This window comes from Amblyomma maculatum, chromosome 2 (assembly GCF_055883805.1).
Source record: "Amblyomma maculatum isolate TAMU_Amacu chromosome 2, ASM5588380v1, whole genome shotgun sequence".
Classification (NCBI taxonomy): Eukaryota; Metazoa; Arthropoda; class Arachnida; order Ixodida; family Ixodidae; genus Amblyomma; species Amblyomma maculatum.
Window position 1 is genome coordinate 212,245,723 of NC_139345.1, and position 17,846 is coordinate 212,263,568.

The following is a 17,846-nucleotide window of genomic DNA, read 5'->3' on the forward strand; positions in this document are numbered from 1 at the left end:
GGCAGTCTATGCATGGTCATGACATCCTGTTGCAGTAGTGGTTCAAGAGAAACCTCGGCACCCACTTCATTAATCTTCCAGTAGGTCTTCCTGTTCACTCTGAATAGCACCATGAAATTCTAGGTTTAAACGCCGACTACGCCATTCCAGGTCATTGACACTAGACTTGATCTCGGTCAAATCAGACCCAGCAGAGTTGCTTTCTAGCACTGCAACTCGAACTTTGAGCTCTTTTGTTTCCTTCTCTTGGGCACCGAGTCGTTCTTTGAACTTGTTGAACTCATCCGAAAGCAAGTCAATTCCCTTTTCGATTCTGTCCACTTTTTCAGGGAGGCAAAGGAGAGAGAGCTAAGCTTTCTGTTTATGTCTAACAGAATTGTAGGGATATTAACTTCTGCCTGGTCGGCTTTCCCTGTGATAGCGCCATTACTTGTATTCGGTCTGCAAGACCAGCATTTCCATGTTTTTCTAAACGATTCTCGCTTCCCCTTGAAGGTTTCATCAGTCACACCCAAGCAAGCGCCCGAGTGGAAGGAAAAGTCGCACACGCAGCATGTCAGTTGTGAGTGCTCTTCAGACAGCACTCCTCTACACGCGCAGCAACGGGACACATCAAGAGCTAGACCGATAAACGCAGAAATGCATCAACAAGAATTTTTTTTTTTTTTTTGGCAGCAGCGGCAGGTTTGGACTGAGGGTATAAGGAAAGTGACCAACCTGGAAAATCACAGAAGAGTGTTAGGCGAGGTGCGTCACACGAGCTGCCGCCGCTGCTGCCAAATGCGAGCAAAAAACGCCCACAGTAGACGAAGTCGATAAGGCACAGATGTGTCACCGCTGTCGCCAGGAATGCCACGAATGGTAGAGAAGCTTCTTGTTGCGTGAAGAAAGGCGCCAACTTCAAAACAGCAGTCCCGAAGTAGCAGCCTCCAGGACAGCGCACGTCCAAGGGGAACACAGATGCAGAGGCCAGGAAAACGGCAGCAACACGAACTGGAAAATCACAGAAGAGCATTAGGCGAGGTGCGTCACATGAGCTGCCCCTGCTGCCAACATCATATCAACAACAATGAAGAAGTACCTCAATCAACACTTTTTTTTTCCAAAACCAACACGGATTCTAGCGTGACCGTTCCTGTGGCTCACAGTTATTCAAACTTATAGCCGACCAGCCCAACGCGGTACAATGAGAATCGATACCATATTCATTGACTTTGCAAAAGCGTTCGACAAAGTTGTTCACAATCGCCTTATATTTAAGCTTGCAAATCTTGCATAAACAGCTAGGTTAAATTGGATTGTTAACTTTTTAACTAACCAACAGCAGTTTGTGTCTACCAATTAATTTTGCTCCACACTAATCTAAGTAAAGTCTGCTGTTCGTCAAGGTTCGGTGCTTGGGCCTATCCTCTTTCCCATTTGCATTAACGACATAACTTCTCAAATTAGATTTTTTGTCAATGACTGTGTTATTTTACAGAACGATTACTTATTTTTTATGATACTAATGCTTTGCAATCGCATCTTGACGAAATCGCTAAGTGGTGCAAACAATAGCATATGGAAATAAACACCTCAAAAATGAAAGCTGCAACATTTATGACAACTAGAACCACTAAGCCAAACTCTTATTCTATGTTACGATAACATAGCCATTGAACAAGTTCCTACAGTCAAATATCTAAGTGTTCACATTTCTTTAGATTTGACATGGCACAAACATATTGATTACATAACCACTAGAGCATCCAGAACCCTCTGTTTCGTTAGGTCACTTGTACTTTGCAAATCAGGCAACCAATTTGTTAGCATACACAACTTTAGCAAGATCGCTACTAGAATATGCCGGTTTCATCTGGAACCTACATCAAGCCTATCTTGCAGAGAAACTGGAACCACTCCAAAATAAGGCAGCTAGGTATACCACAAGGTAATACGCTCGATTTGCAACTCTAATGAACGACTGGGGGCGCTGCGAAGTCTGGCCACACAGGGCAAGATGGCGGAAATATGTGGGGTAACTCGTCCCTTGAAAATGTATTGCTGTTCCTTGTTTGTGACAAAATTTGTAGTGTTTTGTGAAATGTGGTCACGTTTGTCACGGTTCACCCTTCATTCTGACATGATCCAAGTGTACCAGGGACTATCAGACCGAAGTTCAGGCACCGGCGTTGCTGAAGATCCTGAAAAAATTGTGATCAGCTGATGAACGTGTTTATGAAATCTACCGTGGAGAAAAGCGATGTTTGTCACCGATGCTTCTGAGAGACGAAAGCACATTGGCACTGCAGTGTGTGTACTCATTGCTACCGGTAAGGACTTCAACGATTTCACCATTATTCAGCGTGAATGGAAAGGCGCCGCACTCATCGTGCGAGCCTCCGGTGGTCGCGCTTGTTGCCGCTGTTTGAAGCGCTCAGCTGTAAAACCCTTCCTTTTTTTTTTTTCGTTTACAGTTATTTTTTTTTCCCGTTTCCGAGGATAATATGAAGCTATTCGTGGCGAGAAGGGTCATCACGATTATTTTTTTTTAAATATGCTTTTTGATTATATTTGCCGTGTGTGCGATAGTGCGTTTAAATTAACAGCGCATTTCACAGAACTAGTAAACCAATTCTTTCATGATTGATGGTGCCGCTTGCATTGCTCGGTGTCAATTTCAGTACGCAGATGTCTTGCGTTTACGTGTTATGTCGCTACGCCGACTGTCTGTGTCGTGCAAGTATGCATTTGTTTTCCTCGAGAGTGCGAGCGTGATTAGTGATGCATTCGAAAAGCCTGCGCTCTGCGTCGCCTCTTTCACGTGTGTATCTATGTCTACGCTATCGGATACCATAAACTCGTTCTCTAGCGAGGTCCTCAGGAATTTTCGCTCCAGCAGGCAGTCTGTGACCGAGAAACTTGTTAGTATAAATAACATATTGTGTCGTATTCACACGCTGCTCACCCGTCTGGCTTCTGTCTACCTTTCGACGAAGTACTTCCAACCCAGTTACAGGGTTGAAAAAAAAAAAAAAGAAAAGGCGCAAAGAAAATTGATAAAAAGCCAGACAGAAAAGTAAATGGTATCTCACCCATTAGTTTTTAACTGGCCAGGTTTCAAGGGAGCATGGCACCGCTGTTGTAGGATGGGTGGCAAGAGAGTTCTTTATTTTTATTTTTCATTTTTTTGGCACCAGCTTCTGAGTTTGAAACTTTTCTGGTTACATGATATATATACTGCTCTCTATAGACTGCAAAGTACCACTAGGAAGATATTTCAGGAGATAAAGAAATTTTGTTTGAGGAAGAATATGCTTCTGCATATTTTCGGGGCTAATAACTCGAGCATGGTACAAGAAGAGCCACTTGCCCTTTCTTAATGGTCGTAGACCTTTTTTACTAGACTGTGGAACAGCATATGATTGTTATTTTTATTGTGTTGTTTTAAACACGTTTCTTAAGATGTTACATAACTTTGGAGAAAGAATTGCATCATTTTGTTTCTTAAATTTCAGTTGCTAACTTCCTTGTGAATTATTCTATTTGTACGCTATTTGCAGAGGCTTTCTTCACCATAATTTTATCTTTATACAATTTCTATGAACCACAGTGCTCTTTTATTTACTGCTAGTATTTTTCATTCTTCTGATTGTGTTTTTTGGCAATGCAGCTGAAAAGGCCTACCGTCCACATCAACTTACTTCGCTGAAGCCTCCAAGGCTAAAGAGCTTCTGCAGAAAGCGGCGAGAGGACCGGCGGATGCATGTGTGTGTGGAACATGCGGCACGGAGGGCTACAGGAAAAAGTCGAGTCTATGACACTGAACATTCTCTTGAGTGCTCAGATATCAAAAGAATTGCTTCACTGCAATTATTGTGCATACCATCTTTACCAGACAACAAGGCTTGCTTCTCAGCCTCCTAGTGTATCCAAATAATACCCCTAAAGACTAGAACATCTTATAATTTGAGGAAAAGGATGCTCTTTACCTTGTAGAAGTTTAGAGCTTGGAGGCAGCATGGTGCTGTATTGCATGACTAAGAAATAAACTTTGATGCTTTATCTATTTTACAAACTATGCATCTACAGTCTGTGCAAACACAATTCATGCAAAATTCTCATCAGACATCCATTGCTTACTCGAAAATTAAAAGTAAACCTATCTGTAATCTAGCCAGGATTGCTTGAACACCAAAAGAAACTTTTGTATTATTCTCATGCAAAAATAGCTACAGATAAGAACACTGAATTGAGATACACAAGATAGGCATCAGGTTACTCCAGTTTCCTATCTCTGCGTGCTGTACCCATGAACTGGTAAATTAAATTAAATTATGGAGCACTTGAATGGTAGGTAGGTGACATAACTCACCTGAACGCCATCTAAAAGAGTCAGCTTTGTCTTTTGTAGTGATGATTATTGTATCTTGTGTGAATATATTCTATGACGGTGCTGCATTCTAGACACCTAAAGACGCGTTTGTAAAAGTGTACTAAGCACAAATCATCACAGTTAATTTACAAAAGCTGTCAGGCATTCTTAGTCGACACTGGGAGGAGGTAAAAATATTTATTCGGGCATCGGATCTTCGGTAAAGTAGTTCGCCAACTGTTAGACTGCCAAACTAGCCTCTCTAATGCTCAGTATTCTGCTTATCTGTGATTGTAAATACTTCATAATTTTGTACATTAAAGCCCCACTCCACATAAGGTTTAAATCTGTAGGACATACAGTGACAATTTTTCAGTTAAACACTTTCTAGTACCTCATGTACCCCACACGTTGTAGCTGATAGTTTTAAGCTTGGCTTCTTAACTTAAAAATGATTTATGGTGACGAGCAGGCTTCATGCGTCTTTATACAAGCCCATCAGTTTATTGCCAACCTCTTCCACATTTCATATATCGTTCAGATAATTAGCTAAATTTCTTCAATCTTTTTGCTTTTGGTTCGCTTGATCGAAATTCTTACACTGTATTTCATTCTCTTGAGATTTCTTTGTGCTTGGATTTTCACGAGTGTTGCATGGCTACTGTTGATGGAGATTGGTGTTCATTTGTAAAACAATACTTCGGTAAGTGCAGTAATATTTTGTCAGTTAATATGTATATTATTGTTGTGCAGTAGGGATTCTGCAGGTCTGGCACTCACAAACAGATGGATGCCTCCAGCACCTGCCTAAGCAACTTCCTCTCTGACTTCTTCCTCCATTCCTTCCTCTTCCTGTATTCTTCTATAAATGAGGACATGGCCACTTTATGTGTTTGTTACAGCTGTTAAAAGATTAGGACACAGAAGTACAGTGCAAAGCTGTTAGGGAGAAAACTAGTGTATAATTCACTAGTTTTTAATAAAAATAATTCATGTATAATGTCTGACTGTGCGTTCTCATCAGAAAACAACACAGTTCCTGCTCACGGCAAGCTGATCCCATCAATGCTGAAGTTGTAGCAGGAAAACACTGCTCTAAAAATTAAACATTAATAGACGATACTAATGTGTCAACCCCAAGTGAAAGCATAAGGTGTGGCCTCAGTGACTGCGGAAACACTATGTTCCAGGCAAAGGCTGTGCTGATTACCTTGTCTGTATGTTGTAAGTAGTTTTGCCTTTCATGTAAGCTGCACTGCAGAGCAGCTGATAATGCATACTTATGCTTTATGTTACATGGCTGCCATATCTTATGTTCTTTCTTTGCCTGATACCCATTTATAGTTCCACTTAACTCGAACAATGCCACACTTGTTACTGTTGCCTACTTGGCTTCAGAAGGTGTAAACTGGAAAAGTGAGAAAGGTGCAGAAAACAATACTTTTCAAGAGAACTCTATATGTTGAGCGCAAGCACATATTCAGGCACAGTATGTCGCTAGTATTTAGACATTGATGCATTAGTGCTTTGTTAACACAAGCGTGCAGTTTACTGAAAAATGTTTGTGACACTTGCCTGAGTTAACTTGTTGCCTAGACTGAGTGGCTTAATTAACGTTTAGGAGGATGCAAGAGCATGTGCGGCTGGGTGTAAACGTTAGAAATGCTCTGCTGCAAAGAGAACAAGAAATCTGATATCAAGTGCAGGAGGCACACGGCAGTTAATGCTTGTGCCAGATGATGTGCCTTTAACCTTGCATCCAGCAGTGTGAAAATAGAGCGTTGGAAAAGTGACAAATGGAAGTCTTGGTCATCTAGTATCAAAGAAAAACAAACAAGGGTTGAGGGGCAGCCTAGATCGGAAGCAAACATTTCAGCCCAGGTGAAGACATATCTTCTTGTTGAAATGTTTGCTTGCAAACTGAGGCCGAGTTAACTGCAAACTCAGTCAATCTTGCCGCAGAGCATCTTTTTGTCCCCGCTCCCTGCATTTTTCTGTAAAAATGCTGAATAAAGATTGAATTGAATGCTCATTGCAACCCTTCCCTGGTTTTCTTTGATTCTGGGTGTAAATGTTCCCCTTATTCTAAACCGGCTATGTAGTGAGTGCTTATGCACATTCACAATGCTCCCGTGCCTTGCATATGTAGAAAAAATTCTCAAGAAGCTGTGGAATTAAATAAATATTAGCTGCTATGCAGAAAGCCATTACCTTTAGTAGTGTGTCGTCGAACACGAAAAACTTATTATTATGTTGGCTTTCTCGTACAGCTGATGGGCCTCATCCTATCAAGCTCCAGTTGACAGCTGTCTTATGAGTCTTGACCTTTAGAGCAGCCGCAAATAATTTCTTGCAATTAATCGCCAGGTGTCCAAGAAAGCACACTTTACGCATGTGCAAGGAAACTTGTGTGCATCAGTTCTGTACGGCCAATCTGCATTCACTCACTTATTCACGGGGGTCATTTATGCTGCAGTTGACAAGGTGATGTTTGGATATATCTGTAAAACCATTCATTTGTTTTACTGATATCCTTTTCTTACTGTGAAATGTTTACTCCACTTTTACTTCAGCATATATCACATGTTTTAAGTATTCTAGAACTAAACTTGACTGGGACAAGATGGGTGAAAGGCGCGTGTGTATACGTAGGGCCATCAAGAACTTTTCAAAAGACCGTGCGAGCTCATCTAAGTTTCATTGTGAGCACTGGCATAGATAAGCTTTGATTTCAGTATATTCTTGAGTTAATTGAACGACCCCTTCATTCTTTGATTAATATATTAGTAATTAAGCTAATTTTGGTTTTGACGTGTTATGTACAGTCATGGTCAGAAGTCCTGAAGCCAAATGATTTTTGTCTCAGCCGCAAAATGAAGCCGTACGGTGTCATTAAAGAATGAATTGCCATGAAATGCTATCAGACCGTTTCTGACTGTGGCAATAAATCATTTCGAAGCATTTTAAATGCCTTTAGACCTTGATGGCGTGACGGGTTCATTTTGCGGCTGAGACGATGATCATAAGGCTTCAGGACTGTTGATCAATGCATGCTGCTCTGATAATTAGCGAGGTGTGATACACATTCACGCCTTTCATCAAATGAGCACCCTGCAAGTGAGCTTTGCCGCCAGGGAATTACAGCTTTAATTGAGAATATATTGAAAAAAAAAAAAAAAAGAAAGGTGCCAGCTTGATCAGTTCACCGCGCAGTTGTCAGAGACCTGTCGCCGACAAAACTATACCGATTCTGTGATATTATTCAAGGGTGACGAGCTGCAACGCTAAAAGTGAACGGCCGCATAGGCGAGCGCGATTACACAACGAACCCAGTTTCCATAACACGTGCGGTACAAGATCGAGGGCAGTCACGCGCTGCGTTGCCTGCAGATCTCGAGACGACTGCCTGACGCGGCGAAGAATTAAGCTGATCGTCGCAGAGTGCTCCCTTACGCGCATTTGATGATGACATTCTTAGCAGAACTAGCTTAAAAAGCGCTATGATCAAGCTGTCTCATAGGAGTTGTTTATATGTGCGCCGATCGAATCTTGTATGTGACGCGAGAAGTCGAGCTGAGTAGTATGTATTGTTGTTCGTGCACTCGTACTTATCCGTAGGTGTTCCGTCCCTTGGGAAGGTTAGTAGAAGGCAGTTGATACCAGGAAAGAAATCGTGCGACAAAAACTGACGAGACTATATGTAGACGGCACTTTCAATGCGTCTCGCGGAGTCTGAAAATGCATCGATTCTCTGCGCTGATCGCTGGATCACGAAGTAAATACATGAAACAATGTGCCACTGTGCTGCGGAACGGCTGCAGAATCGGTTTGCCATTGGTTTTGTCCTTTTTCACGTGCTACGAGCGCTTTGCTAGCGGGTTTCCATAGCGCGAGCAAGGGGCGTCTGCTACTAGACCTCTTTGGTGCGCTTGCATGGTTTGTCCGCCAGGTGCCGCATGGATTGCTGGAATCGCGAATACTCAAGCATCACAGACATTAAATCTTACTTGCCAAATGCGCTCCATCCCAATCTTATTCTCCTAGTTATTTCCCTTTCATGATCCGGATATGCGGTTACTACCTGCCCTAAGAAGACATATTCGCCTACCACTTCCAGTGCTTCGCTACCTATTGCAAGCTGCTGTTTCTTCCCGAGGCTGTTGAACATTATCTTAGTCTTCTGCATATTAATTTGTAGGCCTACCTTTCTGCCTTTGCAGTATAGATCATCAATCATTATTTGCAGTTCATTCCCTGAGTTACTTAGCAAGGCAATGTCATCAGCGAATTGCAGATTACTGAGGTATCCTCCACCCACCCTTATCCCTATTTACTCCCATTCCAGGTATCTGAATATTTCCTCTAAACAAGCTGTGAATAGTACTGGGGATATTGTATCTCCGTGCCTAACCCCTTTCTTTATGGGAATTTTTATTCTTCATGCCAAACTATGGTTACTGTGTAGCAAGAATATATATTTTCCAGTATTTTCACATGCAGCTCATGTACACCCTTATTTTGCAATGCCTGCATGACTGCTGACGTTTCTGCTAAGTCAAATTCAGTTCAGTTCAGTCGTTCAGTCGTGTCCGACTCTTCGTGACCCTATGGACCATGTCACGCCACGCTTTCCGGTCTCTCACTATCTTCCTAACATCACATAACTTCATCTGCAGTGCCTCGAGGATGCCATCTAACCATCGCGTTCGCTGCCTACCCCTTCTCCGGCGACCCTCAACCCTTCCCAACATCAATTCCTTCTCCAGCGACTCCTCTCTTCTCATCAGATGACCAAAGTAGCTGAGCTTTAACTTTAAAATTTGACCCTCCAATGAGCAATCAGGGTTTATGGTCGACAATATCGACTGATTTGATCTTCTGGCAGTCCAAGGAACTCTCAAGAGTCTTCGCCAGCACCACAATTCAAACGCGTCAATTCTTCGGCGGTCAGCCTTTTTCACTAAGTCAAATACTTTTTCATAATTAATGAATGCAATGTATAAGGGCTGGTTATATTCCGAGCATTTTTCCATCATCTGGTTGATAGTATGAATATGATCGATACTAGAGTACCCTTTCCCAAAACCTGCTTGATTCTTTGCTTGACTGAAGTCTAAGGTTGTCTAGCGATTACCTTGTATATAACGGATAGTAAACTGATTGGTCTGTAATTAATGAAGTCCTTAGCGTTCCTTTTCATATGAATTAGGATAATTTCAGCTTTATTCCATGATTCCGGTACCGTTGATGACACCAGGCACTGCATATACAGGATGGCCAGTTTTCCTTGCACAATATCCCCCCATCCTTCAACAAATGAGTAGTTCACCTGATCCTGGCCAGCTGCTTTCCTTCTTTTCATAGTTTCTAAAGCTTTCTTAACCTTGTCCTCTGTCACAGGCGGAACACCTGACTGCTCTTCACCACCACCAATCTCATTATTGTCCTGACTACTACAGAATAGGAGAGTATAAAACTCCTCAGCTACTTTGACTATCATGTCCATATTCGTGATAACATTGCCTGCCTTGTCCTTTAGAGCATAGATATGAATTTTGCCTATGCCTAATTTCATTTTCATCGCTTTAAGGCTGCCCCCGTTGTTTAGAGCATGCTCAATTTTCTTCACGATATACTTCCTTATGTCAGACATTTTGCACCTATTGATAACCCTTGATAGCTCTGCCAGTTCTCTCTGTTGCATTGGAGGCTTTCATGCTTTGGCATTCCTTAAGCAAATCTTTTGTCTGCTTAGATAGTTTGCCAGTATCCTTTCTAACTATCCTACCGCCTACTTCTACTGTGCACTCAGTAACGATATCTCTGAAGGTATTGCTCATCGTTTCTATACTAAGGTTGTCATCTTCGGCGAAAGCTGAACATCTATTCTGCAAGGAGATTCTAAATTCTGCCTTCCAACTCACCGCTAATTCGTTGGACTTCTTCCTTCTTAATCTGTTTCGTTCCCTCTTCAAACATGCGAGACCTTACCATACTGTGGTCACTGCATCTCACCGTTTTGATTACCTCTGCATCCTGCATAATGCTAGGGTTAGAGCACAGTATGAAGCCAATTTAATTTTTGGTCTCCTTGTTAAGGCTTTTCCATGTCCACTTCCAGTTCTTCCATTTGCTGAAAAAGGTATTCATAATTCTTAAGTTACTGTGCTCTGCAAAGTCAACTAGTAACTCCCTCCTGCTATTGTGAAGTCCCTAATCTGCGGTCACAAATTGCAACCGGTTAAATTGCCGAACTCGGGTTTGTGCTGAGGTGAGGAAGGAATGGATCAACATCTACAACTGGCCATTTAGTTAAAAGCATTTATTCTACTGAAGCGGTTGCCTGGAGGAGGTAGACGGTTCTCTTACCATCCTGGTAGCGTCGGCGCTCTGTCGTGATCATGGGCGATGGCTCAGGTCCTGGACGTCAGGGAGGCTGCAGGCTGGAAAGGCGACATCATCTTCACCGTGTAAGCAGAATCGGGTTCTCTCCATCCAGGCTGAAGCAGGTCCATGGCTCCTCTACCACCGCAGGCAGGAAAAACGTCCTAAACGTCGGTGGTCGGAAAAACATCCTAAACGGCTCGAAAGAACCACTTCATTATCCTTCCACTAATTCGAGACTTGGAACTTCTCTGGTTCAGGCAGCTCTGCTGCTTTCTGTCCCCCAGTTTTTCTTCAGAGGTCTGATGATGTACGATACTGCAGCCAATCCCTTCGCCGCAAACGTCCTCACCCAGCTGTACCATTGGGTCAGGCCTGTGGTTCACGTGGGGGCTCCTGCCTCAAGGTCGCTGGCCCAATAGCGTGCAGCCAACCAGCCTTTCCGAACTTGCCCGTCCTCGATTATGATTTTTGGCACCTTCACGTCGTTGGCAATCCTGGGAAATGAGTTTTTTCTCCAGAACTTCTGCTTGTTGCCACTTGCGTTGTCTAAATTCTCAGAACTAGGCAGTCGGGTATCAGCGTGGCGACTAACCAAGGTCCGGCTCTTTGTAGCGCTACTTCCGGGTAGCGACGATGGGTCATCGTCTTGCAGGGGGCGAGCACAATAGGCCAGCTTGTTGTGCGCGCACGTCACACTATTTCTAGAACCAATTCCATAGTCACCCACTGCTTGGTCGCCAGCGTCTTTTTTCTCAACCTTGGCATTGAAGTCGCCTATTAGTAGTTATTGAGTCTCTACATTTGCCATTGCCAATTCTACATCTTCGTAGAAGCTTTCCACTGCCTGGTCATCATGACATGTAGGCACATATGCTTGTAGAACCTTCAGTTTATACCGCTTATTAAGCTTAAATATAATGCCTCATCGTCTCATTAATGCTACAAAATTCATCTATAATAACAGCTATGACCTTATTGACAAGGAAACCTACTCCTAGTTATAGACTCTTTGGTAAACCTCGATAACACAGTACATGCCCGTCCTTCAGTACAGTATATGCCTCATTTGGCCTCCTAACCTCATCAAAACAGCCGCCGTGGTCAATCGCTCCGCAGCCGCTGGGGAGTGAGGGCCATGGGTTTGTCGGGATATTTATAGGAGGTGGCGGCCAATTACTACACCAGTGTGGCCAAATCTTGTTCTGGTGAGGGAGTGCATTTCCAAAGGTGTTAAACAGCAACAGTTCGCACCCCAAGCCTGCTTACACAAATCCATCGACACGCGAATATATATTTTTTTAATCTGTTGGGGAATTGTACAGCACCGGGATTCGAACCACAGCCTTCTTGCAAGTGAGACGAATGTTCGAACTCTATGCCACTGCTACACTCTCTTTCTGAGGTAAAAAAAAAAAGCAAGCCCACAGCTACAAGTGGTAGGTTTTTTCATGTACCGACCTGCACATATCAAAGGCACAAGCCAGGCTCAGGGCTTTTGGAAATAAAAATCCATGAGTTGCTCAAATTCCTTCTCGTGGAGTGCCAAACGAGTTCCCCAGTGTGGTCCAGAGTGTGCTTTGTGGGCATTGAGATTGCACATCACTAACATAGGGAAGCTCTTGTAGAGATAAAAGACAAACTCTTGACATGATGTGGCTAAGGATGACTGGAAACACCATTGCTGTAATCGGAGAAAATGACACCACTGCTGAAGGTAGAGAAACGTCACCGTCTAACCTCTGCTCCTACGATCTTTCATAAACCAAGAAATGGCCATTACCATTAGCATGATGAATGGCAGCATTCATGTGCTTACGGTGACCTCGTATTGCTTTTTTTATTTGCATATTAAAATTTTGTATTTGCTCTGCTGTGGGCAGAGAGCATCCAGGAGTTTCAGATACATTTTATCTGCAAATCGGCTAGCAACTTTAAATGGTAGCTCATTCTGATTTCTGAATGAATAAAATCTTATCTCCATTGTGCAAATTATTTTTGAAAGGTGTGACAGTTCTGTGCTAGTTGTGAGCAGGGCTGCATAATTATTTTTTTAGCCATTGAACTAATGAATGCTTCAAGTCAGAAAGGAAACTAAAAATTGATGAGGAATGCTTAGCACTTTCTAAGGATATGAAGCCGAAAGCCTAGTTGGATGCTCAGCTGATCTACTGCTAAAGTTGTTCACCTTCTGGTGATCAGTTTTTGAATTTCGTCACGAAAGCTCAGCTGATACGCTAAGTTGACCTATAAACTGAACGGCCTGCTGATATAGTTTCAAACTTTCTGTAAAACTTTCTGCTCATGTGGTGTTGAATGTTCTGCTTGTCTTATAATCACTTTTGATTCAAATTTCGTTCATACCCAGCCACTTCCCGAGACGGCGGTTACAACAAGCGGTATCTCGAGCTGCTTTAGTCTCTTCTGCCATGGCCCACTATCTGGGTCTTCCTGTCAGCGACCAGACCTTGGTGCGTCGTTACCCATAGCAATGTGGAGTGAAGCTCTGAGCTTACGCTGCAATGTATACAAGTGTATGGTGTACATCCCAAACTCGCAGGCAATACAAAGGCAAACCTACACAAAGTCTTGCAGAAGCCTGACGCAGTGTGGCTACTGAGCCGGAGTTCCTGGGTTTGAGCCTGGCCGAAGTGGATGCACTTTGGCGGACACAAAAGATGTCAGCATGCTGTGTGCTATGAGTTAGAGATACTCACACTTCTTTTCTTATTTTAGTCCCACCTTCCTCCCTTCCCTTACAGTGCGGTCCAGCAAGAATTGTGACAGATACTGAGCATTTCATTTCCTATAAACCAATTTACAGTTTACAAACTGTCAAATCTTGAAACTATTGCACTTTGTGGTGGACACCTATAAATGCGACCTTTAAACATATAGGTTTAAGGCTTACGCCTTAAAACTTTTGATCTATTTAACAAAAGAGAACAACAATCCAAAACAACTCTCTAAAATAAAACAATGACAGTTTTATTCAGTAGCAACCAACGAGAATAGGAGATTTCAAGCTTGCCGGTACAGCCTGCTCTCTGCTAGTACACAGGCCTATCGGAATAGAAGCAGCAATAAAATGTATCACAGGGTCTGTAATACAAGCAAGATGACCAGCTAGCTCACATAATTATGCACAAATATGCCCATAAACAGCACGGGTTATCATCGTCACTATGAAATTCCTGTCAGCACATGCTGAAGTGCAGCAATATGCCATCTGGGGTATTGGTCAGTACAGTGCTTGCGTTATTCTTTGCCAATGCACATCAACTGAATGGTGGCACTGCTGTGCAGCTCTGCCAAATGCTGCTCAATATGTTTGTGCACTCAACCTAATACCATTGGCACATGAACACTTACGACCCTCATTAAGCTCGATCTGCATTGAGGTTTTTCAAGGATTGAAGTAACTGGTGCTACACGGCTGTTTTGAATGACCATTGAGAAGTTTCCTTTATGTGTGTTATACCTCTGTCACACGGCCACTTTCGATCCTCGTTGAACTCAATCTGCATTGAGGTTTTCAAGAAAGATTGAAGCATCCCGTGCTACACGGGCTTCAATGAGCATTGAGAAATTTTTCTCGTGTGCACTTTACAGCTCACTGATGACGAAGGTGTCGACAACCACTTTCGAGTGTGCTTGAAATCTCAAGAGCGCTTGAAGAAGCAGCTTGAAGTCAAGCAGTATCGAGCTCGATTGCACTAGAAAGTTGCCGTGTGACGATCTCGATCTGCATTGAGTTGAATGCAGATAGAGTTCAATGAGGATCGAAACTGTCCGTGTGACAGGGTAGTAGATGGCATTCAGAGTGGCAACGCCCACTCTGGAATGTGCTTGAAAACTCGAGAGCGCTTGCAGAAGTGGATTCGAGCCAAGCAGGCTCGGGATCGATTGCATTTGAAAGTTGCTGTGTGACAACCTTGATCTGCATCGAGTTGAATGCAGATAGAGTTCAATGAGGATCGAAAACGTTCATGCACCAGAGGTATAAGCAATGATTTATGCACCAGTTCTCAACTGACAAAGCAGCATGCAAGGATTCAGGAAGGGTTGTATTAAAAGAGTTCAAAGGAACTCACAGATTAAAAAGTAGATTTCAGATGTATCGGAAGCACACACATGCTGCCAGGGCCCTTGTGTCTCTCCTTCCTTAGATCCTTCAGTTCAGCACATGCTCACAAGAGTTTCATTAGAACAAAAATGTGAACTTTGTAACTCTAACCTGATATCACTGCTCCAAACAGTGCAAAAAGCATCCATCATCTTGAGCAGCCATGCACAGTCCTGTGCATTAGGGACAAGAAGTATAACAGAACACGATCACAGCTCTTCGTCATCCGCCCGGCGTATTCCAAGCGGAACACCACCGAGCACAACCTTGGAGCCAGCAGACGCACTGTCCGGCATCTGTGAACAGCCAAACTTAGGTCCGCTCCCACCTGTGAGCATAAATCCATAGCACATGGAATGTGTTGTGTGTGCCCAGAGAAGGTCACCAGTAGTGCACTGCGGGTCCCAACGGAGCGCTAGAACTCCCGCCTGCCTATCGGCCACACCGTTCAAGAAAGGCGATCGCAGGAATCCCTGCTGGAAGCAGTCGTCTAGCGTCACAACGGGCTTGTCGTCCTCGGAGCGCTTGAGCGCCTGCGCGCACTGGCGCACCAGGCCGCTTTGGATGAGCTGCTCGCCGGAGCCCGAGCTGGTCACTGCTACCGCGCAGCCGCCGGCCGCGTTCTCTGCCCAGCAGCCACAGCCATGAACGGCCGCTTGGCCGACGCGGCCTGTGTGCTTAAGCCAAATGCCGCCGCTTGACACTGCGGCCGCCACGTTGCCTCCACGGTCTATGCACACTGCGCCCACTGTGTCTAGGGGGTCCTGGGCGCAGCGCTCCAGCCGTCGCCGCAGTTTGGCGTAGCGCCTGCGCGCCCGCGGCGATACCAGCGCCCGGGGCTCGCGCTCTACGTCTGCGCGCACGTGTTTGCGCGCCCAACGCAGCGCCCCTTCGCCTACCAGGAAGCAGGGCGGCGTAAGGCCCAGAGGCAGCGGTCCAGCCTGTTGCGCGCGGCAGAGCGCTTCGGCCACTAACACGGGGTTGGCGACACAAGGCACGGCGCCCACGGCGCCAAAGCCCAGCGTACGCCCGTCCATCACCGAAGCGTCGCATTCGACACGGCCGCACGATGTCAGGTTGGAGCCGAACCCCGCGTTCGTCAGCGGGTCGTCCTCGAGCACGGCCACGGCTCCAGCAGCAGCCTCCAGAGCGCTGCCGTCCGAACGTTCGAGCAGCCCCACGGCACGGCGGCACGCAGCCGCACATAGCCGCCGATAGTCGGGCAGCTTCTCGGGCGCGTGAAAGCCAGCGCCCACGTGCACGGCTACCACAGCCTCCATCGAGAGAGTAAAAGACAGGTGCTAACCTCGTTTCGTCGTCTGATGGCCTGATGTGCGTCGATGCACCCACGTACCGCGCGCACAGACTTCGGTCACAACAGCAGCACAGCGGCGCTCTGCTACTTTACTACTTTACCAATCTACCGACTCTACCACCTCTACCTCTACGTAGAAATGACAAGGAAAATGAAACCAACTTTGCCGCCTAGAGACTAACACCGATCTGTGACGTAATCACGATGCGGTGGCGCTTCTATCGCCAGGCTGGTAGGGTGCCTCGATGCCCGCGCCTCCGCTCAGGGTGAGGACAGCTGCGTCGTATTGCGTCGTCTGCTACGGCGGCCGCCATTCTCGCGCCCGCGGCATACAGGTTTCGTTCTCGTGGGGGGAGGTCTGCTCGCTTCTGGCTTGCCGCGGGCGCTTAAAGTAAGAAAAATAAGGAATATTCTGGTGCGCTTTTGAATTACATGAGAATATAATACTTAATTTTGTTGGAGAGCCTGCCTTGTGCTTTTAAAAACAGGACAAGCAGCCAACATCAAGGCGTCGACAGTAACAATGAAAGCGGGTATGCAAGATATGCGCCAAATATGTCAGTGAAGCTCTCCTAGAATCTATCGCTAGAGTTCAAAACCTATCTCTTATGCACTGAACCCTTTGGTGCGTGGAAACAGCAACCCGTCCCAACATAAATTTGCGTCGTCAGGTCGCTTACTCGAGTGAAGCGACCATACTCCTAGAGAAGCAAAGGAAAAAAAATCCTGAAAACGTTTATTTACCGAGGTTTGCGATAGATTCCGATGAAAGGAACCGTTACTAAGCAGAGGATCATGAAATAAAAAGTTTTGAGTCGCTTTTCAGTTAAATCTCGATGACGGTTATGACAAGGCGTATTCTGCATACCACCACGGGCATTGGCAGCCCTGTTGGTGTTATCATTCCTGCGCATGTTTAATGTCGAGAACAAAACGCTTGAAAAATGTCACAATCCACTGCGTGGAGGAGGGGGGGGGGGGGGGGGGTTGAACATTTATTTTAGATCACATCTCCCTCAATTGAAAGCATTTAATTCGGTTCACTTGTTTTGTAGTTAAGTTCAAACTACTAAGTTTATTAGAACTGCTGGAACACATCGGGTGATTTCTGCCCAAGCTTCTTTGGCGTTCTTTATTAAATTTGTAGCTATGAATGTCCCAATACAGGTGACTGCAATGGATGGGTAAGAAAACTGAGCAGACGCGGTCAATGACACAGCGTCTTGGTTTCGCACGTTCTGAAAAAAAAAATACGATTATCAGCAACGGTAATAAAATATAAGCACTCGCCTGTTCGTCTTGGTATACCTGGATGAAAACAAAAACTGTTACCCAAGCAAACATGAAATCGTTTATTCAGTGGTTATGAAAACACACAATAAAGTTACCAATATTTCTGCTTATGGGAACGCGACCATTATTGCACTTTTTCAAAGTAGACATCTATGTTAAATAGATGACTGTAATTGACGAAACAGTTGTGATTGCATATATACATAGATGCAGAATTCAGGTTTCGAAGCAAAACTTTCGCGGAACTTCATATTCCGGCTTGGTTACGCAAGGCTGACTCCAGCACAAGTTTTGCTTCCGTGGCCACTAGAATGAGGGCTCGGAATTTGGCGAAGATGAATTCGGAGCCTCACTCTGGCATACGCAGCAGTCAA

General features: G+C 44.6%; 2 protein-coding genes across 4 annotated transcripts in view; both read right to left on the reverse strand.

Annotated features, from left to right (window-relative positions):
- Positions 1–16,366, reverse strand: part of LOC146201233 (uncharacterized protein C15orf61) — a 224,895-nt gene extending 208,529 nt beyond the window's left edge. For 2 of the 3 annotated variants that reach the window (XM_084595700.1, XM_084595699.1), the window contains exon 1: positions 718–854. The gene's annotated coding sequence lies outside the window, so the exon portion shown is untranslated. Of the gene's footprint in view, positions 1–717; positions 855–16,170 lie in introns of those variants that run through there. The other variant, XM_084595701.1, reaches the window with a different exon arrangement.
- Tasp1 (Taspase 1) lies at positions 861–16,171 on the reverse strand. Its single transcript, XM_084595698.1, has 2 exons — positions 14,833–16,171; positions 861–993 (listed from the first exon to the last, which is right to left on the reverse strand). The coding sequence occupies exon 1, from the start codon at positions 16,142–16,144 to the stop codon at positions 15,074–15,076; it is 1,071 nt and encodes a 356-aa protein (XP_084451824.1). The 5' UTR covers positions 16,145–16,171; the 3' UTR covers positions 861–993; positions 14,833–15,073.
- Positions 16,367–17,846: the final 1,480 nt, after the last annotated feature.

Excerpts from the sequence above, each read along its gene's own strand:
- Tasp1 (XM_084595698.1), bottom strand. The coding sequence starts at position 16,144 with ATGGAGGCTGTGGTAGCCGTGCACGTGGGCGCTGGCTTTCACGCGCCC.